At 46.9% G+C, this 26,660-nt stretch overlaps 1 protein-coding gene across 1 annotated transcript in view; it reads right to left on the bottom strand.

Moving 5' to 3' along the window:
- Positions 1-26,660, bottom strand: part of EXOC3L4 (exocyst complex component 3 like 4) — a 94,049-nt gene that overhangs the window by 55,885 nt on the left and 11,504 nt on the right. The window contains exons 4-7 of the mRNA XM_084826658.1: positions 18,072-18,735; positions 14,304-14,421; positions 9,286-9,411; positions 5,039-5,139 (exon numbers count right to left, since the gene is read on the bottom strand). Of these exons, the coding sequence (XP_084682784.1) occupies positions 5,039-5,139; positions 9,286-9,411; positions 14,304-14,421; positions 18,072-18,735 (1,009 nt within the window). The remainder of the gene's footprint in view (positions 1-5,038; positions 5,140-9,285; positions 9,412-14,303; positions 14,422-18,071; positions 18,736-26,660) is intronic.

Consider the following 26,660-nt stretch of genomic DNA (forward strand, 5'->3'; position numbering starts at 1 on the left):
GGATTTCTATGACTCCAACCCACAGATTCTGCAGCGGACCAGCATTTTCCAAGTCATGCAGATTTCATGGAGTTGTGGACCATTTTTCACTGGGTGGGTGGGATCTGTGCTAATGAGCAGCTGTGCAAATACTCTAATCTGCATTAGTTCATATGAATCAGTGCTAATGTGCATTTACTAATGCAGATCAGCGCATTTGTGCAAGTCCAAGTGAATTAGCACAAGTGGAATGAAATTCTAGTTAAAAAAAATACAATTCTGTCAATGAGCAAATGACAGCACGAAAGACAGCTGACAATGTGCAAAACACAGATGGGATGGACTGGACAAAATCCATACATCCCTAGTGATAAGAGATCCATTATAAATAACCATAAAATGAGAGGGGGAAAGGGAGGAGAACAGGTGTCAGAAAAAGAGAGAGAAAGAGGAGGTGGAAGGAAAAGAGAAAAGGGGAGGACCCACCCATTTTAGTTCTGTCCTTGGCCACCACTGGTTTGCAGCCCCTGAAGGAATGTGGCTCTCAAGAGAAAAAAGGTTCCTGAGCCCTGGTGTAAGTGGATGAAGGGAATAGCAGTCACAACATTCACATACATCTCCTGACTTCCATCTAAGGATGGGGAGACAATTTGAAAAGGAAAGGTTCAACCAAATGCCAATAGAGGCCCTGTCCAGAATGAATCTGAGTGTGCAGAGATTTATGGCAGCTCAGATTCAGAATGGGAACAGCCAGAACAGCAGGGAGGCACCCGCCCTAGTGAGCTCAGGTACGGCAAGACTTTCTTCCCAAGACCTTGACACACAGATGGCCCAGCCTGAATGGCTCCCCCATTCCTCTACATGAGGATTCAAGTTTCGGAGTAGGAGGAGGAGGGCAAGGGGCATGACTTGAGGGATGCTAGGGTCTGTCGCAGAGTGAAGCGGGGAAAATTGGGGGCAGGGCTCAGACGCTCTGCCAGGTTGGCCACTCATGGAAGCCAAAGTAGGAGGGAGCCACCGTAAGGGAGGGGCATCCCTGCGAAGCAAGTCTGGCTGTGAAGTTCATGCCCACACTGCTGGCAACTTCTCTAATTTCCACTTTGTCTCCTCTATTGATACCTGTAGATGTGTGGATTAGCTGTTCCACTGCAGTCTGAGAGTTTCCTAGTATCTGCATTTGTAAAGAAGCTAGTGGTTGGCTAATAAGTAAGTGTAGTGCGAAGCCTTGTTTCCTGGAGCGTGTTGATTGTGGAGGGAGAGGATGAAGGGACATGACACCTCCCTCCAGAAGCTAATAACAGGCATGGAGCGGAGGGGAATGATTTTCACCAGGCCTGCTGCGTGGAAGGAAAGGGTTCACCTTCCCTAAATGGTGCAGTCTCAGTGAACATCAGGGACCACCCTTGCACCTGCTATTAATTGGTTTTTAAACTGATGCGATAGCAAGAGCTGTTTTTACTTTCACAGCTAGTTTGGCTCCAAGGCTAGGACTGCTACCAGATGGGTGGCTCCTACTGCTACTCAGTCCTAGTGCTACTCAGTCCTTGCACTTCCACTGTAAGCTGCAAGCGAAACTACAGTTGACTTCCTGTAAGATATGTTTACGTTGTTGCCATCTAGTGGCCAAAGACAAGTTTGTTTCTTTAGCAAAGTTGGAACTGAGCATGCTCCAGTCTGTGCTTTTGGATGTGGTTCTAAGATGGATTCTATATTGAGGACTGAGCGAGGAAAGAGCCAATAATAAAACCAGTTATTGTTTCACCTCACTGGCATAGCCCATACATGTTACGCCTTCCATACAATCAGACTCAGAAGGCTCCAGGTCAACTGGGCAGCCTTCACGCATTCACTGTAAACTTTGTGGTGGGTGCCACTTTATCATCCCATTTATGTATTTTTAACTGGACTTTTAATTAGCGCTGAAACGCTTCCCCAGTTATATATTTTTAAAAAAATATTAAAATAGTGAAATACCACAGAGATGAAAGAATGTAATAGTGCTACAACACTCTAATGACTTTTTTTAAAGGATGGGGAAAATACCCTTTCTGGACACTGCCATTATAGGAAATTGATTGATTGATTGATTGATTGATTGAATTTTAACCCACTCTTCAGGCAAAAAAAGGCTCTCCGAGTGGCTTAAAAAGATTAATAATGAGACAGTCCCTGCCCTTAGGTTTATAATCTAAAAGACATGACACAAAAGGAAAAGGGATTGAGAAGGAGGAGGAAAACCGCAAAACTCCTGTGTCCAGTAATGGTGGTGAAAAGAAAGTGTGGGCTTTTTTTCATTGTTTTTAAGCATTATAGTTAATGTGTGTTGTGCTACAATAAGTTCACCTGCCTGATAAATCACTGCCCATAACTAAACCCCATCCTTTTAAAAAGACAGAAATCTGTGGTCTGGGAAAAGATGGATGAACCACAGAGAAAATACAGGATGACCACGTGTTTGTTACATTTATATCCTGCCTCTTCTTCCAAGAAAACCAAGGGAGTGTATACGACCCTCCTCCTCCTCTCCATTTTATCTTCACAACAACCCTGTGAGGTAGGTTAGGCTGAGAGTCGGTGACTGGCCCAAATTCACCCAGTGAGCCTCATGGTAGAGTGGGGACTTGAACCTGGATCTCCCCATTCCCAGTCCAACACTCTAACCACTACTCCACACTGGCTCTCAATGGACAATGGCATTGCATGAATGGGCCATAAAAGCACCCTAGGATTTTATAGAGTAGGGGTGAGAAATCATGGACCCACAGGCCAGACATGGTCCATGGGGCATCCCCATCCAGCCTAAGTCTCCCTCCGCACCGCAGCTCCTGTCCTCTTTCCCTCACCCCACCCACCCATACAGCAATTGGGGCTGTTTTTTAAAAGCTTCCATTCAGTGGAGGCTGGCGGCTCCCATTTCAGTGGGGCTGTGCACACGCTCTGGGTTTCAGTCAGAACCAGCCGAAACTTTGAAGGAGCTCTCCAAGGTGCTGAACCCGATCCTCAAAATGGGTTTGGCACATTGCATAGCTCCTTGAGAGTTCTGACTGGTTTGGACTGAAACCCAGAGTGTCTTTACAGCCCCACTTGAAATCAGAGCTATCAGCCTCCAGCGCTTCCACTGGTGTCAGGGGGCAATTTTGGGGGGGAAAGGCATAGCTGGAGAGGGAAGGGTTAAAAATTTCCCTCACCACATGCTTTGCCCCCCCCCATCTCCCTGCCACGGATCTTCGTGGATATTGCAGCTGTGGGGAGGGAAGGGTTATTTCTCCCCTCCCCACGTGCTGCAGTCTCCATGTAGATCAGCCTGCTGCCACCCAGCAATTAAGTCTGAACAGAAAACTCCCACCAGCTCCAACAAGCGGCTCCCCCCCCCGCCCCCCTGGCTAACTGCTGCGCAGGCATCTGAGCGAGAGTGAGAGTCTGGGTGTGTGTGTGGGACTGAACCTGTGACCTTCTGTGTGCCAAGCATGTGCTCTGTCACTGAACTAGGTTTCCATCGCCTGTGATTTTTTAGAGAGGTCAGACCCTGTCACCAGTGGGGGGGGGGGGATGGCTCTGGTGTCCGTGGGCAGTCCATCCACTCTGGGCTTCCATCAGAACCACTCCTCTAAAGGAGCTCCTCTAAAGGAGCTCACCAAGGTGCCGAACCTATTTTGGGGATAGGGCTCAGCGCCTTGGATAGCTCCTTTAGGGTTCTGACTGGTTCTGATGGAAGCCCAGAGCAGATGCACCGCCCCACTGACTCCAGAGCCACCAGCCCCCACTCTTTGCCCTATGGCTTATTCTGGCCTATTAAGGTTCGAATTAATGGTTCAAAAGTGTTAGATTAGGTAAACTCATAATAACATGTGAAGTGAATGAAATCCCCACCCCCCCATCACTAGTGTCAGGCTGAATCCCTGCCTCTCAGGCTACAGAATTAGGACCCACTATAAGCTTGTATCCTGACATTTACCTCCACGACTCTTTGCAGTGGTCTTTATAATAAAGTAAATGTGTTAACTTTCCCCCCAGATGTCACATAAACCTGCTTAACATTTGAGTCAGGCAACTGGTCCATCTCCTCCAAATATTGTCTATTCTCATAGGATCTGATAGAAACATGGGACTGACAATGGGCTGTTCAGACAACACGCTAACCCACGCTCAGTGGTTGAGTGTGAGTTGTTGTTGAACTGTGGGTTGTTTGTTGAACGGTGGGTTAGCATGTTGTCTGAACGTCTGCAGGGTGGCTTGTTAACCATGCAGCATGGCTTATTTTTCTCGAAAAAGCCAACTTGACAACCCTGGTTTGTTGTTGGGTTGTTCAGGGTGGCTAACAAGCCATGCTGCATGTTTAACAAGCCATCCTGCAGACATTCAGACAACACGTTAACCCACGGTTCAACAAACAACCCACGGTTCAACAACAACCCACACTCAGCCACTGAGTGTGGGATAGCGTGTTGTCTGAACAGCCCCGGTGACTGCCATGGTCCCAAACAGAGGACTCTTCCAGCCCTCTTACCCAAGATCCATGTGATTGGAGATGCCAGGGACAGAATCTGGAACGTTCTGCATATGAAGCCTACGTTTCAGCACTGGAGCTACAGCCCCTGCCCCTAGGTTTTGGAGGGCCCTTGGGCAAGACACCCTTAATGGGCCCCCTCCCTCAGTGAGTCTACCTTCTCACCACCACTGTCACCAGCTGTGATTATTCCCCATCCTCTTTCTCATCATTGCTGCCACTTGCTTGCTTGCCAGGCAGAGAGCCAATGAGCAAGGAGGCTGTGGCATCTCATGCTCCTCCTCCTCACCACCACCGTTGTCTGGCCCAGAGCAAGAGGCAGGGGAACAAGCAGGTCGCAATGGTGAGGAGGCGGAGCAAGTCCAGGGGGCTCTTGTCTGTGGGCCCCAGCTGGGGTGTGGGCCCTTGGCAGGTGCCCAACCATGCCTACCCTTGACGCCAGGCCAGCTCTACGTCCTCAGGGTAGTTGATGCCTTTCAATCACAAGTATACATCTGAAGCATTTTTAATTCTGGGATTAGATACCAATATTTGGAAAGAAACAGAATTTACCGTGGTATGAATTCATTCACTTCTTTTAAGCTGGTTTCAAAAACATCCATCTCTAGCTGTTTGCAAATGCTGCCAGATGCCTTCTTATGTTCTCCAATGATCTAGACAAAGGGGACATGGAATATTACAAGAGCAGAAACAACGGTGTGTTACTATAGCTCTGGCTGGCACAAGTGCAGGGGGCAGCCCAACAATCCTCTCTCTGGGAACAAGCTGAGGCTTGCTTCGCGAGGCAAGTGGCAACGTGCTGCATGAGAGAAGATCTACTACTTGCCTCTGCATGTAAGGAGAAGCCTCCTTGCTACAATCGAGGGGCTGGCACTCTTTCCCCAGGAGGAAAGGCTAAAGTGTGTGGAGATTCTTAATTGAGGGAGGGGGAAATGATCAAGAGAGGGCACGATAAAGGCATGTGTGGAGAAAGTGAAGACTGAGAGAGAAGTGTTTTTCTCCCCCTCTCGTAACATTAGGAGTCAGGGTCACCCAATTGAGCTGATGGGCAATAGACTGAGGACAGAGAAATGAAAGGACTGAATCCCATAATGTGCAATTCATTTATGGCAGGGGTAAGGAACGGGCAGCCTGCAGGCCTGATGCAACTCATGGGGACTCCCTGACCAGCCCACAATCCCCTTACTCAGTCCTGCCCCCCACCCCCGACAAAGGTGCTTCCTTTCAGCAATAAGAAACCCTCTCATTGGAGTCAGTGGAAGGCTTTTACCAAGCCTGATTTCAGCATAGGAGGGCAATTGTGTGTGTGTGTGTGTGTGTGGGTGGGTGTGTGGGTGGAGGACACAGCTGGGGAAGGAACGGTTAACGCTCCCCTTCCAGCCTGTTGTGAACCCCCATGAAAATTATCTCCAGTGTGGCAATTGGCTCTAATGGGAGGCTTTTTTCAAGGCTAATTTCTGGGAGGGCATGATTTGCGAGGGGGCTGAAGTTATGCGGAGTGGATTAACTCTCTCCTCTTCTGTGAACTCCCCCCCCACACACACACATAATTGTCCCTGCACTGTAATTTGTCAGAGGGGGCATCTTCAAGTGTGTGTGTTTGAGTGTGGGTGAAAGTGGGGAGCGTGTGGATGGATGTGTGTGAATGGGGCATGTAGGCAAATTCATAGAGGGTAGATCTATCAGGGGCTATTAGCCATAACAGCTAACTGGAATCTCCAGGTTTAGAGGGAGTTTGCCACTAAAGAACAATTGCTGGGAACAGATAATAGGAAAGGACTGTTGTGTGAATGGACGGTGGGCTTCCCAGAAGCATTGCATGAGCTACCATGGCAGGGGTCTCCAACCTTTTTGGACCCATGGGCACATGTGGGAATTTGATAAACTGCTGCGCCCCCACAAAATGGCCCCCACAGTGGATGTGGCTAGTTGCATAATGGTCACTGTGTGGGCCTGGCTAGTCAAAAGTGAGCTAGAGGTGTGTGTGCGTGTGTGTGTGTGTGTGTGTGAAATAGCAATGCTAGAGGCTGGGAGGGAGGGGGGAATAGCAAGGCAAAGGAGCCAAGGGGAGAGAAAGAGCAAGGCTAGAGGCTGGGAGGGGGGAGAAACATCAAGGTAAAGAGGTGGGGAGAGAAATATTGAAGCTAGAGGCTGGGAGGGAGGGAAATAGCAAAGAAAAGGGGTCGAAGGGAGAGAAAGAGCAAGGCGAGAGGCTGGGAGGGGGAGAAACAGCAAGGTAAAGAGGTGGGGAGAGAAATATTGAAGCTAGAGGCTGGGAGAGGGAACAAAGGGGAAAGGTCTGTTTGGACAGAGGAAGACTGGACTGAGCCAGAAAGCTACTCATTCCTTCTCTGCTTGATCTGCAGCAGGTGCAGGAACAGGAAAGTGAATCTGGCAATCTAACATTTGTCAAGGTTTTTATTAAAGATACATGTTTGAAGGGGGCAGGGTGTCAAGAGCTTTGTGGGCGCCATCGGATGTCCCCACAGATGCCATGGCACTCACGGGCGCTGCATTGGGGACCACTGAATTATGGGAAACAGGATGCAGGGGGAGATAGACCTGTGACCTTATTGAATGGGGCTCCTCTTATGTTCTTATAATTCCTAGCTAGTGCAGACTTTGCCAACATAAGAACCTAATCATTGTCTATTTTATTCAAACAACAAAAGGTAGATACAAAATACCCAATGTTAGTCCTACACAGAGTAGACCCATTGAAATGAATGGGACTTTAGTTAGTCATGACCAACTTAGGTCCCATTCATTTCAATGGGTCTACTCCATGTAGGACTAACATTACATACCACCCTTAGAATCTGGCCCACGCCCCATTCAGTTCAGAATGAGATTAGATTTTGTGTCGGTTCTCAGGATTATGGATATCACTATATAATTTTTCAAGGTTCCTTATGTATATTAGTATTAGATTGGATATTAAAAAGGTAAAGGTGTCCCCAACCAGTCGTGTCCGACTCTAGGGTGCGGTGCTCATCCCCGTTTCTAAGCCGAAGAGCCAGTGCTGTCCGAAGACGCTTCCGTGGTCATGTGGCTGGCATGACTGAACACCGAGGTGCACGGAATGCTGTTACCTTTCCCGCCGAGGCAGTACCTATTTATCTATTTGCAATTTCTTGCTTTCCAACTGCTAGGTTGGCAGAAGCTGGGACTGAAGACAGGAGCTCACTCCGTCACGCAGCACTCGGGTCTCGAACTGCTGACCTTCCAGTCTGCAGTTCAGCGTCTTAACCACTAAGCCACCGCAGTCCCTCTTGATTGGATATTACCCTAAAGTAAATTCTTTAACAACTGCTTTAATACTGCTAAGAATGAATAGTCACTTCACTTTTCCATTTTGGACTAATGTGCTTCTCTCTTTTTCTATGTGCATCTTCCTCATTTTGCTAGTTGCATAAATTCAGTTGGCCCCAGAAGTCAAGACAGCTGAAACAACATGCTAAGCCACACTCAGTGGCTGAGTGTGGGTTGTTTTGAACCGTGGGTTGTTTGTTAAACCATGGGTTATCGTGTTGTCTGAACGCAGCCAGGGTGGCTTGTCAACCATGCAGTGTGGCTTATTTTTCTCACCAAGCCACCTTGAGAATCCATGGTTTGTTGTTGGGTTGTTCACGGTGGTTAACTGCTTGGTTAACAAGTCACCCTGGATGTGTTCAGACAGCACAAGAACCCACAGTTCAACAAAAAACCCATGGTTCAAAACAACCCACACTCAACTGTGTGGGTTAACATGTTGTGTGAACAGCCCCACCGTCTTGCTAAGACTATAGGAAGAGCCCTACTGGGTGAGGACCATGTAGTCCAGTATCTTGTCTCCCACGGTGGCCAAACAGATAGGAAGCCTCACAGGCAGCCAGGGCATGAAGGCGATTGCTCTATCACCCTGTAAAATCTCCCCCAAATCTGCTAATCCAGGGGTGGGGACCACTGTAGACCACCAGATGCTAGTGGACTACAACTCCCATCAGCTTTAGCAAGCATGGACAATAGTGACAGATGATGGGAGTTGCAGTCCAAGAACATTGGGACACACACACACACACACACACACACACATTCCTCATCCCTGTGCTAACTGCCTTCTTGGTTATTGAAAACGTGTTATAATCCTATGAAAGAGGAACAAAACAAATGCACCAAATCCCCACCTTAAATTTTCTTTTCTCCCAGGATCCTTTTTTTTACAAATTGAAATGACTCAGCCCATTGAAAACTGTGAAAATGAAGTCCTCCCGGCTTCATTATTTTGCAGTCCTTAAAGCTGGCAGGGACTTTTGTTTCTTTCTTACTGTTTAAATGCTGGTGGTTGTCGTTCTGGCTGTAGCCCCCCCCACACACACACACACACCTTTTCTCTGTCTTTCTCTCTCAATGTCTCAATGTCTCCCTCCCTCCCTCATTCCCTCTCTCTCTTTCTCTCTTTTTGAGGCTGCCATAGGCCTGGAAGCAAGTGCCTTTTTTCCACTAAGTGCCTTTTCAAATAAACCTGTTCTTTCCCCCCTCCTCCCCACCCCCTTCCCCCTTCATTTCTAAAAGAACTCTAAAAAATCAGCTGCCTATTATGTCTGTGACACAATTGACAGCAGGATTAATTTGTAGCTAGGAAGCAAGCGGTGGCAGTGTTAAAAAGTTGTAATAAACTCCATTCTGCTAATACATTTTCAGAGTACGTGACTAACATAAATTAGCACAGTAGGCGACACCTACATACCAGAAGGTAATATTTCAGTTTCCTTGGAATCAAAGAAAATGCAGCTACTATGCACAATCTAAGCAAATACCGTTTTAATATCAAAGGACAGGGATGAGTGGTATTGGCTTTGTGGTGCTTCTGGCTGTTCTGCTGAATCCCATTTCTCCTTGGTCTCCAGCTCCAGAATATTCTCCAAGCAGCTCTTGGTTTTCCGCTAAATAGCAATATAAAGGAATGTAGCTCAGCATTATCATATTCATACACAGTTGCGTTAGCACTGTGCAGGGGCTCCCAACCCTCTCTGGAAGCACAATACGGGCAACTGAAGAGCCCACCAGCCCAGCCATATGAGCCCCACCCCCACCCCTGGCCAGCCGTGCGAGCGCCCTGCTCCTCTTTACCTGGACCCATGGGAAGTGCACGTAGCTGTCACCGTCGTGGAGGGATTCACCATTTTCTTTTAAAATGGTGACTCTTCTTCCAGTAAGCAAATGGTGCGTAGATTGCAGCCATAAAGGGGCCACCTGGACCATATTAGAGGTGTAAATGGCCCATTTATTCCTGTAATATATTGTGTAGATGGTTCCTTTACAGCTACAATCTATGCACCATTTACTTACCTGAAGAAAGAAAGTTGCTTCCCTCCAAGACAGTGTAATCTGCGGGCACTCCCCACAAGTCTAGGTAAGGAGCAGGGGGCTTGTGTGGCTGGACGGGCAGCAGTCTGGATTGGGTCAAAGCAGCCCAAAGCGTTTAAGAGTGGTCCAACCCACTTTGGGCCATTTCAGGACACTCCCAACCTGCTCTGGAACCAGACCACTTCAGCCCGAATCACCCTGATCCACTTTGGTATTCAGGATTTGGCCCAAAGCAGCGCACAGTTCTAATTTTCATACACATGCATACCAATTCCTGGTTCCATCTCCTTGTTGCACCACAATGCACAGCGTTTTTCACACCTGTGTTCAAAAGAACCCTGAAATTCATAGGAACATAGGAAGCTGCCTTATACTGAGTCAAACCATCAGTCCATCTAGCCCAGCATTGTCGACACTGACTGGCAGCAGCAGCTCTCCAGGGTTTCAGGCAGGACTCTTTCCTAGCCCTATCTGGAGATGCTGGGGATCGAACCTGGGACCTTCTGCATGCCAAACACCTGCTCTGTCACAATGAGCTACAGCCCCTCCCCTCCCTTCGAAGCCAGTCAAGGCTCCTAACTGAGAATATCAGTAAGGGTAGAGTGCCCCGCTGCTGCAGATCCTCCCTGCATTGTACAGCTGTGGGGTTTCCTACACAATGCTCTCAGTTCACATGTATTTATCATGAGGCCTAGAAGTCCCAGCTTCTTAACTGACTCAGCTGGTGCCCTCATCCCCACTTGGCTGGCGCCTGCATCCGAACAGAGAGAACATAAACCACTTTTGTAAACGGCCCAGAGAGCTTCGGCTATGGGTCGGTATAGAAATGTAATCAACAACAACAACAGCAACAGAAGAACATCAGAAGAGCCCTGCTGGATCAGACCAAAGATTCATCCAGTCCAATGTTCTGTTCACACAGGGGCCAACCAGCTGCCCACAAACAGGAAACGTTGGAAACCCACAAGCAGGACATGAAAGTAGCACCACCATTCCGCCCATGTTCCCCAGCAACTGGTGTACATAGGCATACTGCCTCTGATGCTGGAGGTGGCATAGAGCCATTAGGACTAGTAGCCACTGATAGCTTTCTCCTTCAGGAATTTGTCTAAACCCCTTTTAAAGCCATCCAAATTGCCTTTTTGGCGGGGGAGCAGTGCGCAGGGGAATCGCCATGTTATCTCTGATCTGAGATCAGAGATAACAGCAGGGATTCCTCCCAGTAAATTCCTCCAGGAGGATTCCAAAGAGGCTCTGTGCGCCGGAGGGGGAGCCTCTGTGGGCCAGAGGTTCCACATCCCTGGTCTAGGGCGTGGGGCTAGTCAGGTGCATTCTCAGAAACCCATTCACATATTTGTTACCCGTTGATACCAAACACCTAAACAGGGCTAAATTTAGCAGTCCAAAAAATTTGAAACAGTGTGTGTGTGTGTGTGTGTGTATGTGCGCGTGTGTGTAAATTGCCACAGTAGAGCACTAATGTCTGCATGTATTATCTCCCACATCAGCAGTGGTAGCAATTGCATCCTGCTTTTTCATATAAGTAAATGATTCTATCAGTTCATATAGGGCAAAGTAAAGCAAAATCCTCGATAATAGGACATTTCCATGTGAGGCTTCTCTTATAGCATTTTAGGGATGTACAAATTAATTCCCTCTGTCTGCGTTTTGTGGCTTGTTAGGTGTCTTTCATTCCATCATCCACTCATTGGTGGAATTGAATTTTTTTCAATTCCCCAACTTTGCACAAATTTGCATTTGCTAACATTTGCACCTGTGAAAATGTGCAAATCCCCCTCCAAAATTCACGAAACCTCGAAAACGCACATTTCCATGCTTTAGCCTATGGGGGAAATGCACATTTTCAGCCATTTTTTTTTTTTAAGTACGCATTTTGCTATGATCAAATTGGCGTAAAACTCCAGAAAGTAAACAACTGGTCAATGGAAGTCCATGGAATCTGTGTGACTTGGGAAAAGACGGTCCACTGTGGAATCCATGGGTCAGATCCATAGAAATCCATAGGCATTTGATTCTGTTGTGAATTTCTCAGACATCCCTGTAGCATTTATATACCAGAAAAAGGCGGGATGGGAGAGGCACAGGCATTTATAATGCAGATGATCTTTATGACCAATGTAGGTTTTACCTTTGCTTTAAAAAAACGATTTAAACAAGATCCTCTGTGTGAAAATGCCCAGACTGTTTGACAGAACTGCAAACTGTGCCGAATTTGGTCCAATGAAATCACTGAATGGAAGGAAGAGGTGTTATTTGAGGTCAATATCAGTGTGAATGTAAACAAAATCTGATCCTAAATATGGAAGTAAACCGTGCTTCCCACCTGTTCCTCTCATTAGCAGCCTCTCAAGCAGAGGGACAGATTCAGAAGCCTGTCCCCGACAGTGAAGAGTGCCTCACCATGAGTGGTCCCACAGAAATCAATTGAGTTTCAAAAACCATCATCCCGCTGAGTTATGTTAAGGAGTGCAATTCTCAGTGGGAATGCACAGATGCGGTTACAAGCAAGTTCTCTTATGAATCAACAGTTCTGATTTAAGCCTGATCAGCTTGATGTACAAATAGTTCTGTTTCATAAAGAACACAAGTGCAAACAGATTGTCCGTGTTCTACATGTTTACACCTTCTAGTTTCTAAATTTGGCAAAGTGGTTTTAGATGTAACCATTTTAAGACCGCAGGGGGCACAGGATAAGCCCAGTGGCCACATCTTGGGAACAAGCACCCAGAAGGCAACGAAACCAGAAAATTTTACAGCTGTTGGGTGTTACAGCAGTGCCATTTTGATCTGGTTTCAGAGCAAGATTTGGAGTGCAATCCTATCAATTGTGGCCTCCCTGCTTGGAAGCCTCCAAACTCAGAGGCTTCTGAGATTCCTATACCCTGCCCGGCTGAAACTGATCTCCATCTCCCTGTCCTCCATCTTTGATGATTTTTACTAGACGGGCACTTTGGAGGGGGAGAAAAGGAGGCTCGTATTTTGGCCTCTCTGTATTGGCCCCAGGAGCATAGCCAGGTCATTTATAGTGTTAGGGGGCCTAGAGATCCATAATGCTTGCTTAAGTCCATTATTGGTGCAATTCCCATGCTAGTAAGCCTCTGAGCATGTGCAGGTGAGTCAAAAGGCCGATAACAGCTTTCTCAGTGCATTCCTTACTAATGAGGAGAATGTCTTATCACTGATGTGCCTGAGAAGCAGAGTTTGTTTACCTTAAAGCTACAGGTGGCTGTGCTTGAGAACCAAACACTTCTAGCCTATGCTGGGAATGAACGCTAGGGGTGCGTGCTGCTGAAACGCTGCTTATTGCTTACCTGTACAGTATAAGACCCATTGTACCCAGTGGGTCATGGTTCACAGAAGCTATCTGATCCAACCATTGGGTACGCCTGTGTGCTGTAAGTTACCCAATAAAGTACTCCTTGTAAGTAAGTAAGAGCAGGAGAAGATCTTAAAAACAGAGCGTGGAACTAATACATTTAAAATACTAAAAACCAACATGGAACTTTTTTTTTTTTAAGCCCATCTAAAACCTGAAAAAGAAGGGAGCAGCCTAATTTTTTTGGAAGAGAGTTCCACAGGCGGGGTGCTGCCAATGAGAAGGCCCTGTACCACATTCCCACCTACCTAGCCTCACTTGGTGGTGGAACACTGAGGGCTAAACTACATGCTATGTTAAATGGATAGCATCTCAGTGATCCTAATATTGGTTTAGTCTTGTGTAAATGCATGGAGGCCCAATCCAGATCAGGACCACCACAGGTGAGATGGGGAGGGGGTTCTACCTATCCACCCAGCTGCTTTTCACCTCTAATTCCTCCCCCCCACACACACACACCCATACACATACAGACATACACACACATATGTGGAGGCTATGTAAAAGGAAAAAACTTCCACTGGTGCCACTGGAGTTATTTTTTGTGTTTTTAGTCCCTGCAAGGGGGATGAATTTAGGAGGAGGAGTGGCTGTGTGGTAGGATGACTGAGATGCTACACATTTAATGCAGCATCTAGTTAATGAAGAAGAAGATCTTAAACTATGGACAGGTTCATTTGGGAGGAGGTGATCTTTCAGATTTCCTGGCCCCATGCTGTTTAGGGTCCCCCAAAACACCGGTTGGAAGATGACACCCAGTTAGGTATGTGACGGTAACGGAAGCATGATTGGTACATAGAGATGTCCATCACCAGGAAATCCAGCCTTTTGGGGGCTCGTCGGAGTTCCACAGTGTCCCCAGCTCAGCTTACATTTGTGAGCCAAGCTGTGGGTTTTCTGTATTTTTAAAAAAATTGCAGAAATAGACATTTGCACAAATTGTGGCTGAAATTTGTGCAAATTACAGCCACAATTTGCTGTATACAGTTAGGATGCAGTTGGTAGCGCAAAGTTCTCTGTCCTCTCCTTTGATTTATACAAGATGGAATGTGGGGGGAATGGAAGTATTACCTTGACAGAACTGATGTAGTCATTTTTCAGTTTATCCAAAGCTTCTGGAGTTAACAAGTCGGGCAGGTCTTCAGTTTTTATTTCTGGCTTAAGATCCGGGTGTCCTAAGAAATCTTCACTGAAATAAATCAAGATAACTAAAATCATGTTCTTTGACAGATCTAGTCCAAAATGGTACCATCCATTCCACCACCTGTTTCTGCTGAACAGGTGGACCCTTCCTTACATAACGAATTGGAAGTGACCTACTAGATGCTACAGTTCAGTCCATCCTGTTCCAGCAACAGTTTCACCCAGCACTGGATCAAGACAGTTTGCTACCAGAGGCAAAGGACAAGATGGCGTCCCCCATTCCACATACAGAAGCTGGCCAGACTTGCAGATGAACCTTATTTCCACACTGGCCATGGGACAGCATTCTTCCTGAGGGCAGCAGCCTCACTCTGGGCATGGAGGGCAGGCTGCTTGGCCTACAGACTTTTATCTTTTGCCACCTTTCTGTTGCTCCCCAGCCCCCTGCATCTAATGGTAGGGCCGGCCAAGATTTTGCCACTGGTCTGCTGTTTGTGAGAATTAGGCTTGAGAATTTTAACCTGAGGGCCAAACTACACGTTCGGTTAAATGTGTAAGCCCTCTTAAAATGCCTGGTTTTTTTTAAAGCAGCCACAAGGGCTGCTTTAATCTATCTGGGCTGGGAGAGTGGTGTGTAGAATGAAACATCGGAATTGGCCTTACACAGTATCAGATCATTGGTCCATCTAGCTCAGTATTGTCTACACTGACTGGTAGCCAATGGTTCCATCCATTGTTGAACCATCTATCTTAGAAGACTTTGGGGAGCCTGAACCCTCAGTGGAGAGGACCACGGGTCTATCCCCACAGGAAATGGGGAGCTCTGCTTCAGAAACAGAGGCTGAGCAACCCCCCAGTCCCAGACAGTGTCATCGCCTTAAGAGGCTAATCAGCAGGGCTCCTGTAAGAAGTGCCCAACTGCAAGGAAGGACTCTTCAGGAGAAAGGGACTCCTCATGAACAGGGCTTGACCACAGAGCTCTAATGTACTGCAACTGAGCTCTGGGTGGGGCTCAACAGGCTTAGGTGTTAAAAGCCTTCAGTGGCTGCCTAGCCAGTGCTAGAAACAATGCTGTCCTTCTAGCTTCCATGCTAGTAACCTTGCTTCCTGGATCTTGCTCTGCGATTGATGCTCTGTGCTAGTGACCCTTGGACTCTTTTTTTACTCTGCTTCTGGGATGTGTAGCATATCTGACTGCCTAACTTTGACCTCTGCCTGCTATCTCAACCACTCCTGCCTTAGCTTGAGATCACATATCTGACTGCTTGCCTGTAGTTTGGCCACTGTCAAGGGCTCCTTGGAGGCTTCTCTCAGTCTAATCCAGTAGCCAAGTCCAGACACAGCCAAAGGGATTCTTTTCAAAGCTTTATTCCTCTTTTACAACTTAACAACTCTACTGTTAGCAACTAGATATGAGCAGCAGAGTACCTATGCCCTAAGTTGGAACAGTTGGTCCCCGTTTGAAAGGGAATCACTGGCAGACCATGAACTTATGGGCTAGGGAGAGTCCCTCCCCTTTTCCCTTGGATCCTCTGGGCGCAACCGTTGTTTGTGCGCCAACCGGACACTATGCCTCCTTTCCGTGCCCTCCATTTGGCACCGCTCCCTGCGTCGGTGTCGCGCGTCCAGCAAGTCTGCTTCCCGCGCTCTGTCACTCCCAGGACTGCTATCTAAGCTAGGAATGCCGGTGGGAGGAATCTCTATCAGCTGTTGGCCCTGGGAAAGATGAGCGCGCTTCTCTCCCAGGAGCAGCTCCTCTTCCTCAGAATCAGAACTACTCTGGGATTCTATGGGCTCAGTGTCCACCCTGACAGCCTTTGCCTGTTTCTTCCTTCTTGGTTAGTCCCTTCACAAAGAGTCTGTTGCAGAGAAAATGTTAACCCCTGAAACTCCAGGCATGCTGCAGTCCTGTTCCTAATCCCTGCCCCACACACATCACTGCTGTTTTAATGAAATACAGACATGTTAATATTATGTTAATATTCTTTATCGTTAGAAAGTTTTCTGTCTTGATAATAATTTTTTTAAAAAACATGCCAACGCTTTAGATGTGATCACACATTTAACATCACATGTAGTTAGGCTCCAAGATAGAACTTCCCTTCCCTGCTCATTTACTATTTGTATTAAGATGACGCCCGATTGGGATGGGTGATTGTTTTCCCAGCCCACATCACGACTTAATAATTAACGGGATCGAAGTGTGAGGCTTCGCCACATGCTTCTAATTTGGCCTGGAAATATTTCCTAACAGATGCTGTGCTTTGCAAAATGTCTCTATGCAGTGGGGCGGGCAGGAGGGAGGATAAGACTTGGTTGGAATTGAATTGGAAAGTGGTACTTAATGACAGATCAGCAGAACAATTCAATAAGAAAGGAAGAAATGAGCTACTGAACTCTGCTGCAGAATCCCATGGCAATGGCGTTCTTATCTGAGCTTTTCTTTCCCTTTTGCCCTTTATGAAAATGGTGCATTCTCCTGGCACCCTGGGAGGCTTTCAGTGGCCTCATTTCTTATGGGAAACCAACGATAGCCAAATGGTACTCAAAACTTCCCACTGCTAGCTCATGATAAGTAATTTTCTTTCTTTCTTTGGAAGTGATGCAGTCCTTTTAAATCAGCCTTCCCCAATTTGGTGCCCTCTGGATATTTTGGGCCACAATATTTTGGACCACAATTCTCATCATCCCCAGTCAGTGGGTGCTGGTGGCTCGGATTTCGGTGGGGCTGTGAATCCATTCTGGGTGCCTGCTACAGCAGAAGCTTTTTATGATCTCTCACTCTCAGAATACTTGGGAGAACTGCTCCTCAGCAGAGCAGACCATAATGGATTAGATGGTCCAATGGCCTGATTCTCTACGAGGCTATTTATCCTGAAGGACCTTACTACATACTTTGCATGCAGATGGTCCCACGTGAAATTCCTCACATCTCTACACACACATCCCGGAAAACATATACACTCCCCAGCACCGATACTGGAAAGACCAGCCCTGGAGAGCTGCTACCAGTCAGAGTAAGCCATACGGGGCTGGCCAAACCAATAATCTGACCTGGCGAGAGACGGCTTCCTAGGTCTGCTCAACCTAGGAAGTTCTGTGGCTTCTCTAGCCCCCTTGACATGTCAATCATGTGATCAAGGGGCAGTGGGGCTGTGCAGCTGGCCCCAGCCCAAGGTTTCATGGCTTCCTTGTCCTACCTCTGACAACTACATGTTGGTATGGATAGGAACCCTGTACACATAGGCCTCTATGCCTGTAGGCTTGGCCTTATTCTGGAAGTCTTGTAAGATCATTTGGAAGCCCAGTGCGTAGAGATGAATGTGCATAGAGATCCCCACCACAGATGTCTACGACTAACATTTCTTAGAGGGCTTCTGTGATTTCAACAACAAAAGGTATTTAAAAAAAAAAAAGCTGTAAAAGCCAAAAAAAGACCACAAAAAAAAAAAAAAGAGAGAGACAGCTGCACCATGTTTTGTAGTTCCACACATTTTGAGAATGCCTCTTATCAAGGGAAATCCTTGATTTCCTACAAAACATCGAAATGATTGTTTAGAATGTCACGCTTCTAACTTGCTCAAAGAAGGCTCTACAACACATTGGCACAATGGTCTCTTGTTTGGGCTTATTTTGGCTTCTGTGATTCCGTGGAACTGTGGTACAGACATAGCGTTCTGAGGATAGGTAACTCACCTGTGGTATACGTTTGTGACCCAATGTAGTACTGCATAGAATTCATGGAATTCCAGGCTGCTATATTCTTCCAGGATTCTTTGTAAGTGGAAGGAGAGGGCCACATGGAAAGCCTTCAGGTATGTGTTACACACATCGTAGCCCTGCGGATAGCATTGATGTACCCGGTGCTTGATTGTCAACAAATAATTTCTTATCACGTTTTTGAGATACCCTAAGTGAATAGAGAGCCAAGATGTGTTGCCCTCCTTTAATGGTATATGCACCTTAAGCACCTTGGCTTTCACACTTTCTGAGACTGTTTTTTTCCAAAGCTCTCTCCAATTTCTGGCTAACCCCAGGTGGGATGCAGACTCAGAAGGGAGGGCGAGGTTTGCAGCCCGGGCATGAGTTTTTTCTTCCTCTTCAATTAAAGCAACCAGAGAGGTTAATGCCTCTGCATCCACACTGGAAAGATCCAGTGTTTCTTCCACAATACTTTGGATTTTCTTGGAAATGGAATCATAAAGCAAGTTAACATCCTTGACCTTCACAGTGTATTCTTTGGGGTTGTCTTCATATTTCTTGGCATCTCTTTCAGCCAGAAGTTCTGTTTCCAAAGCCGTGATGTTTCTGAATGCCTTCAAAAGCTGCCTCTTCTGAATAAGTTCATGTATTTGCATTACTGGAACATGAGAATGGAACATGAGAGTGAGTCACATCAACAGTGCATCTTCCTGTACAGTGTCTATAGGAATGATTTGGAATGGTGCCTCTAGAATACAGGTGGAAAATGCTACATTGGAATGAAAAGTTCACATTTCCCCCCGTTCTATTTTGACACGGTTTCCGCATTCCTCTGTGAGAATCATTCCAAAATATTTCAGCAACAAAGCAAACTGTTTATTTAAGGGAGATCTCCAAGGCTAACCAGTATGCCAAAGAGCCAGTGTGGTGTAGTGGTTAGAAGAACGCTGGACTAGGTTCTAGTCCACACTTTGGCCCAGTCACTGATTCTCAGCCAAACCTACTTCACAGGGTTGTTGTGGGAATAAGATAGAGGAGGACCATGTAAGCCACCTTGGGTTCCTTGCAAAAGGGAAAAAAGGTGGGATGTAAATGTAATAAATAACAAAAACACCCCCCAACTCATGGGAACATATGAGGAGCCTCGCTGGATCGTACCCACCCAAGGGCCATCTGGTTCATCATCCTGTTTCCCACAGTGGCCAGAAAGATAACTCCAAGCATCTTCAATAGTGGTGTGAAGGCACCCCCACCCCCCAGCAACTGGCCTACTGCTTTGGATCATGGGGTATCCCACTTAGCTTTCACAAGTGGAAACCTGCCGCAAAATGTTGCAGTGTGGAATGCTCCTGTTCAGGGTTCCAGCCACCCCTGCCCCTTTCAAGGATGCTCTATTCCACCCCTTCCACTCCCCAACAGACACTTATCATTCTATGGCCCCTAAGCATGCTCCCCCTTCATGGATCACTGCCTTGTTGTGGCGAAGGGGCTTGCGTAACGCAGTGAAGCCATAAGCTATGCCGTGCAGGGCCACCCAAGACGGACAGGTCATGGCAGAGAGTTCTGACAAAATGTGGTCCACTGGAGAAGGAAATGGCAACCCACTCCAGTATTCTTGCCAAGAAAACCCCATGGAACGTATCACAAGGCTAAAAGAGATGACGCCGGAAGATGAGCCCCTCAGGTCGGAAGGTGTCCAATATACTACTGGGGAAGAGCAGAGGGTATTTCCAAGTAGCGCCAGAAAGAGTGAAGCAGCTGGGCCAAAGCCGAAAGGACACTCAGCTGTGGATGTGTCTGGTGGTAAAAAGAAAATCTGATGCTGTAAAGAACAATATTGTTTAGGAACCTGGAATGTCAGATCAATGAACCAAGGTAAGCTGGAGGTGGTCAAACATGAGATGGCAAGATTGAACATCGACATCTTGGGAATCAGTGAACTAAAATGGACAAGCATGGGCGAATTTAATTCAGGTGACCATCATATCTACTACTGTGGGCAAGAATCCCTTAGAAGAAATGGAGTAGCACTCATAGTCAACAAAAGGGTGGGAAAAGCAGTACTGGGGTACAATCTTGAAAACGATAGAACGATCTCAGTACGAATCCAAGGCAAACCATTCAACATCACAGTAATTCAAGTCTATCCTCCAACCACTGAGGCCGAAGAAGCTGAGGTTGATCAGTTCTATGAAGACCTACAACACCTTCTAGAACTAACACCCCAAAAAGATGTCCTCTTGATCATAGGGGATTGGAATGCTAAAGTAGGAAGTCAAGAAATCACCGGGATAACAGGCAAGCATGGCCTTGGTGTACAAAATGAAGCAGGACAAAGGCTAATAGAGAGCCAGTGTAGTGTAGTGGTGAGAGTGACGGACTGGGAGCCGGGAGATCCGGGTTCTAGTCCCCACTTGGCCATGGAAGCTCACTGGGTGACTTTGGGCCAGTCACAGACTCTCAGCCCAACCTACCTCACAGGGTTGTTGTTGTGAGGATACAACGGTGAGGAGGAGGATAATGTAAGCCGCCTTGAGTTCCTTGCGAGAGGGAGAAAGGCGGGGTATAAATGCAATAAATAAATAAATAAATAAATGAGTTTTGCCAAGAGACAACACTGATCATAGCAAACACTATGCTAAACACAGATGGCTGTCCAGCCTCGTCTTGAACGCCTCCAGTGTGGGAGAGCCACACTGAGCCTCATTGGGATCATTTTAGGTGTCCCCACCACCACCACCCACTTACATTGTTTTCTAATATTTTTGTACCTTTGCAAACCTTGATGTTCCCCCAAGCCTACAATGCTCCCCTCTTGTGCATAGATGGTGCCATTTTGTCTACATGTTTCAGCAACTTGGAGCACGGAGTTTGCTATTAGTATATAGCAGGGGAAGCAATCCGATGCTCTCCACATGTTTTTGACTACAACTTGCATAATGCCTCAGTATTGACTATACTGGCTGGGGCTGATGGGAGTTGCAATCCAAAACATCAGGAGAGCACCAGGTTGCCTACCCCTAGGAGGATGGCTAATAGCCATTGATAAGTCTATCTTCCACGACTTCATCTAATTGCTTTGAAACCATCACTCTTGACACATCTTGTGGTATAGGAATACAAGAAGAGCTGTGCTGGATCAGATCAAGGTCCATCTAGTGTCAGGGGGCCCTAGCCGGCCTCTTTCAGTCTACTCCAGTAGCCAACTCCAAACACAGACAAAGGATTCTTTTCAAGGCTTTATTCCTTTTACAACTTAATAACTTTATCACCAACGACTAAGCTATGAACAGCAGAGTAACCTATGCCCCAAGTTGGAAACAGTTGATCCCTGTTTGAATGAGAATCACTTGCAGACCCGGAACTTATGGGCTATGGAGAGTCCCTCCCCTTTTCCCTTGGGTGCTCTGGACATGACCGTTGCTTGCGCGCCAAATGGGCGCTACGCCTCCTTTCCGCGCCCTCCATAGCTCGTCACTCTTTGCGTCTGCGTCGAGCATCCAGCCAGCCCTCCTCCCACGCTCTTTCACTCCCAGGACCGCTATCTATGTCTGGAATGCCGGCAGGAGTAATCTCTGCCAGCTGCAGGGCCTGAGAGGGATGAGCATGCTCCTCTCCCACGGATGGCTGTTTCTCCTCAGAATCAGAACTGCTCTGAGGTTCTATGTGCTCAGTGTCCACCCTGACATCTAGTCCAGTATTCTGTTCACACAGTAGTAGCAAACTCCATAAATTAATTACGCATTGGGTGAAGAAGTACTTTCTCTTGTCTGTCTTGAATCTCCTGCTAAGCAGTGTCAGTTTCTTTTCTCAATTTACAGAAACTCTGACTTTTAAAAACTAAGAACACTATAATACTCTTTCATTTGAGTGCTTTTGTATGACTATTTTACACATGTGTTCATGATGTATGATGTATTTCCATCTTTAATATTTAATTCTATATTGAAAGTGGTATATAAATTTACACACACACACACATATATAATATGCATTATGAAGGGGCTCAGTGGTAGAGCATATACTTGGTATATACTTGGCATGCAGAATACCCCAGGTTCAATCCCTGGCATTTCCGGGTAGGGCCGGGGAAAAAACCCACTTGAAACCCTGGAGAGCCGCTGCTGGTCATTGTCGACAATACCAGGCATGATGGACCAAGGGCCTAACTCATTTTAAGGCAGCTTCCAATTGCTTCTTCTTAGGCAATTGTATATAGCTGCAAAATCACGTATCCAGTGGTGTAGTGGTGGCGGGTCGCGCCGGGGCGTTGCTCCATCACTTTTTTTGAAGCTGGCCCCCAGCTGGGTTGCAGTCTGCTAGGGGAGGAGGAGGGAGCAGAGGGAGTGTGGGCGGCTGCCTCTTGGCTGCTGGCCAGACAAAGGGAGCGAGTGAGGGAGCCTGAGGGAGCTCTGCAGCCTCCTCTCGCCCCCCCTTCTCCTCCTCAGCGCTTGGCTTCTCTGCCCGTCCCTGCTCTGTGCCTGCGCACCCGGCACTGCCCTCGTCTCCTGCAACACTGCCCACCCGTTCAGGGCTGCTGCTGGCCACGGCAGCAGCAGGAGAGTGGGGCAGGGCAGGGTGCTGCCATCATTATTTACTTATGGGGCAGGGCAGGTGGCTGGTTTGAGCCAGTTTTTAGGATGTATCACACAATCCTATGCATGTTTACTCAGAAGTCAGTCCCACGATGTTCAGTTGCCAATTGGGCTTTCTCCCAGGTAAGTGTGCATAGGACTGCAGCCTTAGCTGCCTTCTTGAGACCTCTGTAAATTTAATTCAAAATAAACACCCATCGGATTGCACTGTTAATTCTTGAACATTAATTTCTACAGTAAGCAAAATTAGGGATGGCGGAGAATTCCGCCATGGACTCCAATGAGGCCGAATTCCAGGGAATTCAGCCTCCGGAGTCCGTGGCGGAACAATCCCATTCACCTCCGCCTCCCGCTGGATCATTGCGGAGCCGAATCCTCCTCGCCGGTGGCTCCATTCTGCAAGCGATATGGCTGTCATTGCCATCCGTATCACTGCTGATGAGAAACAGGAAGTGATCCAGATGCAAATGGCGTCCGCTACGCCATTTGCGTCCCTGTTTTTTCATGCGATAGGCTACGTAAATAGCTATGCAAATACAGACGTGTAGCCTATCGCAAGAAGAAACAGGCACGCAAATGGCATAGCGGATGCCATTTGCGTCTGGATCACTTCCTGTTTCTTATCATCAGCGATACGGCACGGCAATGGCAGCTGTATCATTTGCGGAACGGAGCCGGCCGGCGGCTCTGTGGGCTCCCCTCCCCCCACTGCAGACCCTCCTGCGGACCCCAGGTAAGGGGATTTGTACATCCCTAAGCAGAATTGCCAAATGAAACTTGCTCTGTCAGCTACACTTTTTGGTATAAGGTTGGCATGTATCTGGGCAAAGAAACCCTGGGGGAGGAAAGGGAAACAGAAAAAAATCAGTTGTGGGGAGAGGAGGAAGAAGGTAGGTGTGTGTGTGTGTGTGTGTGTGTGTGTGGCTGTGTGTGTGTGTGGTTCAATCTAGCTGGGTGTGTGGACATTTCTGTTGCAGGATGGGACAGACATAATGAAGAAGCTTAGGGAAGGCTAATGGGTAATGTTGGGGTGCTAAGGGAGTGTGCAAGGGGGCTGTTTAAATGAGAAGGGATCTGTCCATGAGGGCTGAGTTGAGAGGGTGAAGCTTCCATAGAGTATCTTATTTTGAAAACCTAAAATGTTTGTGTTTAAGGAAGAGGGAGGGAGGGAGGGGGTGAAAAATATTTAGGGACGGCGGAGAATTCTACCACGGATTCCAGTGAGGCCGGATTCTTTAGAATCCGGTCCCCCGGAATCCGTGGCAGAACAGCCTCCTGCCCCCCGCCCCCCCCGCAGAATCCCCCCGGGACGGCACTTACCTGGGGCGGATTCGGTGGCTCCGGCAGCGGCGGATGCTGCCGCTACCATTGCCGTCCTCGCACCGTGATAGGCTACAGAAGAATTTACGTAGCCTATCATGGCTAACGTAAAAAAAAAAAACCAAACCACGCAGCGTATGCAAATGGCGGCGGCTACGGTGGCCGCCATTTGCGTGGCCTATTTTTCACCTACTTATCTTACATCAATATTTACATAAGATAAAACGGCGAAAAAAAAGGGGAACGCAAATAGCGTAGTGGACGCTATTTGCGTTCCCCCTTTTTTTGCGCCGTTTTATCTTACGTAAATATTGACGTAAGATAAGTCGGCGAAAAATAGGCCACGCAAATGGCGGCCACCATAGCCACCATCATTTGCGTACGCTGCGTTGTTGTTGCTTTTTGCGTTAGTCGTGATCGGCTACGTAAATTCTTACATAGCCTATCACAGCTGTCTAGCTGGATGCAAATGGCGGCCGCTATGGCGGCCGCCATTTGCATCTGCACCTGGCCGTCCGCAGCCGGAAATCCATCGGCCGGCCATCAAGGATTCCGGGGGGGAGGACCGGATCGCCTCTGCCCCCGTCGAGGATTCCGCAAGGAGGGACGGAGCAAAGGTAAGTGAGTTTCATACATCCCTAAAAAGATTAACACGCCTGCATTTTTTTCTCAGACATCCAATTGAAATACCACTGCCTTACTCTCAGCTGCACTGTTTTTGGATCCCCGTTGAAGGCTATATATCTTACAGGGTTGTACAATCTTAGAGGGGGCATGGCTGGGAGGGGGCGTGGCTGTGACTGTCACGAAGGGTCCCTGCACTTCTGGATTTGCCACTACGCTACTGCATGTATCACATGTAATTGGAAGTCTCCAAAGCAACCGACTAAAGAGCAGTTGGTTAAAGATAAAATTTGGGAGACTACGAATACAAGCAGCAAGCAAGGAATCCTAATTTGAAGAATGAGATTAAGGCACCATGGGTTCCATTTATTTCCTATCTTGAAGTTCTTCAAACTTTGGATAAAATTCCAACCAAGTACAGTTGCCTGTATTTTTTCTCATTAGTACACACCTACACACAAAATGACATACATTCATCCACACTCCTTTTATATGTTGTATAACCTGTATTTTTACTTTCATTAGGTATTGACTGAAGTCCTACTTAGGCTGTTTACTGTAGATGTTCCATAAGCATATCAGTTACAGACTAAGACTTTATAACTAGTGAAGTCCTTTGTTTCTTTAGTGATTTTGATTTATTATTATGTATGTTCTTTTTATTGCCTTTATTTTATTTAGTATTTATTTATTTACAATATTTGTATACTGCTCCATATCTAAAACAGATTTCAGAATGGAGAACACAAAAGATAAAACAGTAAAATAATAAAAAGATTTAAAAGATTTGTTAAAGTCCTGGGCCCAGTGCTCTTCCACATTTTTATGAATGACTTGGAGGAGGAGGTGCAGGGAATGCTGATCAAATTTGCAGATGACACAAAATTGGGTGGGATAGCTAATACCCTGGAAGACAGAAACAAAATTCAAAGGGATCTTGATAGACTGGAGTGCTGGGCAGAAAACAACAGAATTACATTTAACAGGGATAAATGCCAAGTTCTGCACCTAGGAAAAAGAAACCAAATGCACAGTTACAAGATGGATGATACTTAGCTCAACAATACTACAAGTGAGAAGGATCTTGGAACTGTTGTAGATCACAAGCTGAATATGAGCCAAGAATGTGATGTGGCTGCAAAAAAGGCAAATGTTATTTTGGGCTGCATTAACAGAAGTATAGCTTCCAAATCATGTGAAGTACTAATTCCCCTCTACTCAGCACTGGTTGGGCCTTATCTTGAGTACTGTGTCCAGTTCTGGGCACCACACTTTAAGAAGGATGCAGACAAACTGGAGAGGGTTCAGAGGAGGGCTGGGCAACGAAGATGACCAGAGGACTAGAAACAAAAGCTCTATGAGGAGAGACTGAAAGAACTGGGCATGTTTAGCCTTGAGAAGAGAAGACTGGGGGGAGATATGATAGTGCTCTTCAAGTACTTGAAAGGCTGTCACAGAGAGGAAGGCCAGGATCTCTTCTCGATCATCCCAGAATTCAGGACACAGAATAATGGGCTCAAGTTATAGGAAGCCAGATTCCGGCTGAACATCAGGAAAAACCTCTGGATCAAAATAAATGGAGCAAAGAATACAAGGAACCTGGTGGTCGGAGTCTACTACCAGCCACCCAATCAAGCAGAACACGAGGATGAAACTTTTGAAAAGCAAATAGCTAATGTTTAAAGGAAGCATGATGTAGTAGTAATGGGGGACTTCAATTTCCCTGATATTTGTTGGGAGACAAATTCTGCAAAACATGGCCCCTCCAGGAAATTCCTGACTTGTGTGGCGGATAACTTCCTCCTACAGAAGGTAGAGGAAGGAACTAGAGGATCAGCTATCCTTGACTTGATCCTAACCAACAGAGATGACTTAGTGGATCAAGTAGCAGTTACAGGAACTCTGGGGGAAAGCGACCATATTGTACTTGAGTTCTTGGTTCTAAGGGAAGCAAAAGCTGAGTGTAGTCAAACGCGTACCCTGGATTTTAGGAAAGCCGATTTTAATAAACTCAGAACAATGATCAGTAAGGTCTCATGGCAAG

The sequence above is a fragment of the Heloderma suspectum genome, chromosome 1 (assembly GCF_057233095.1).
Source record: "Heloderma suspectum isolate Gila_16-S chromosome 1, 16-S_ref, whole genome shotgun sequence".
NCBI classification, from domain to species: domain Eukaryota; kingdom Metazoa; phylum Chordata; class Lepidosauria; order Squamata; family Helodermatidae; genus Heloderma; species Heloderma suspectum.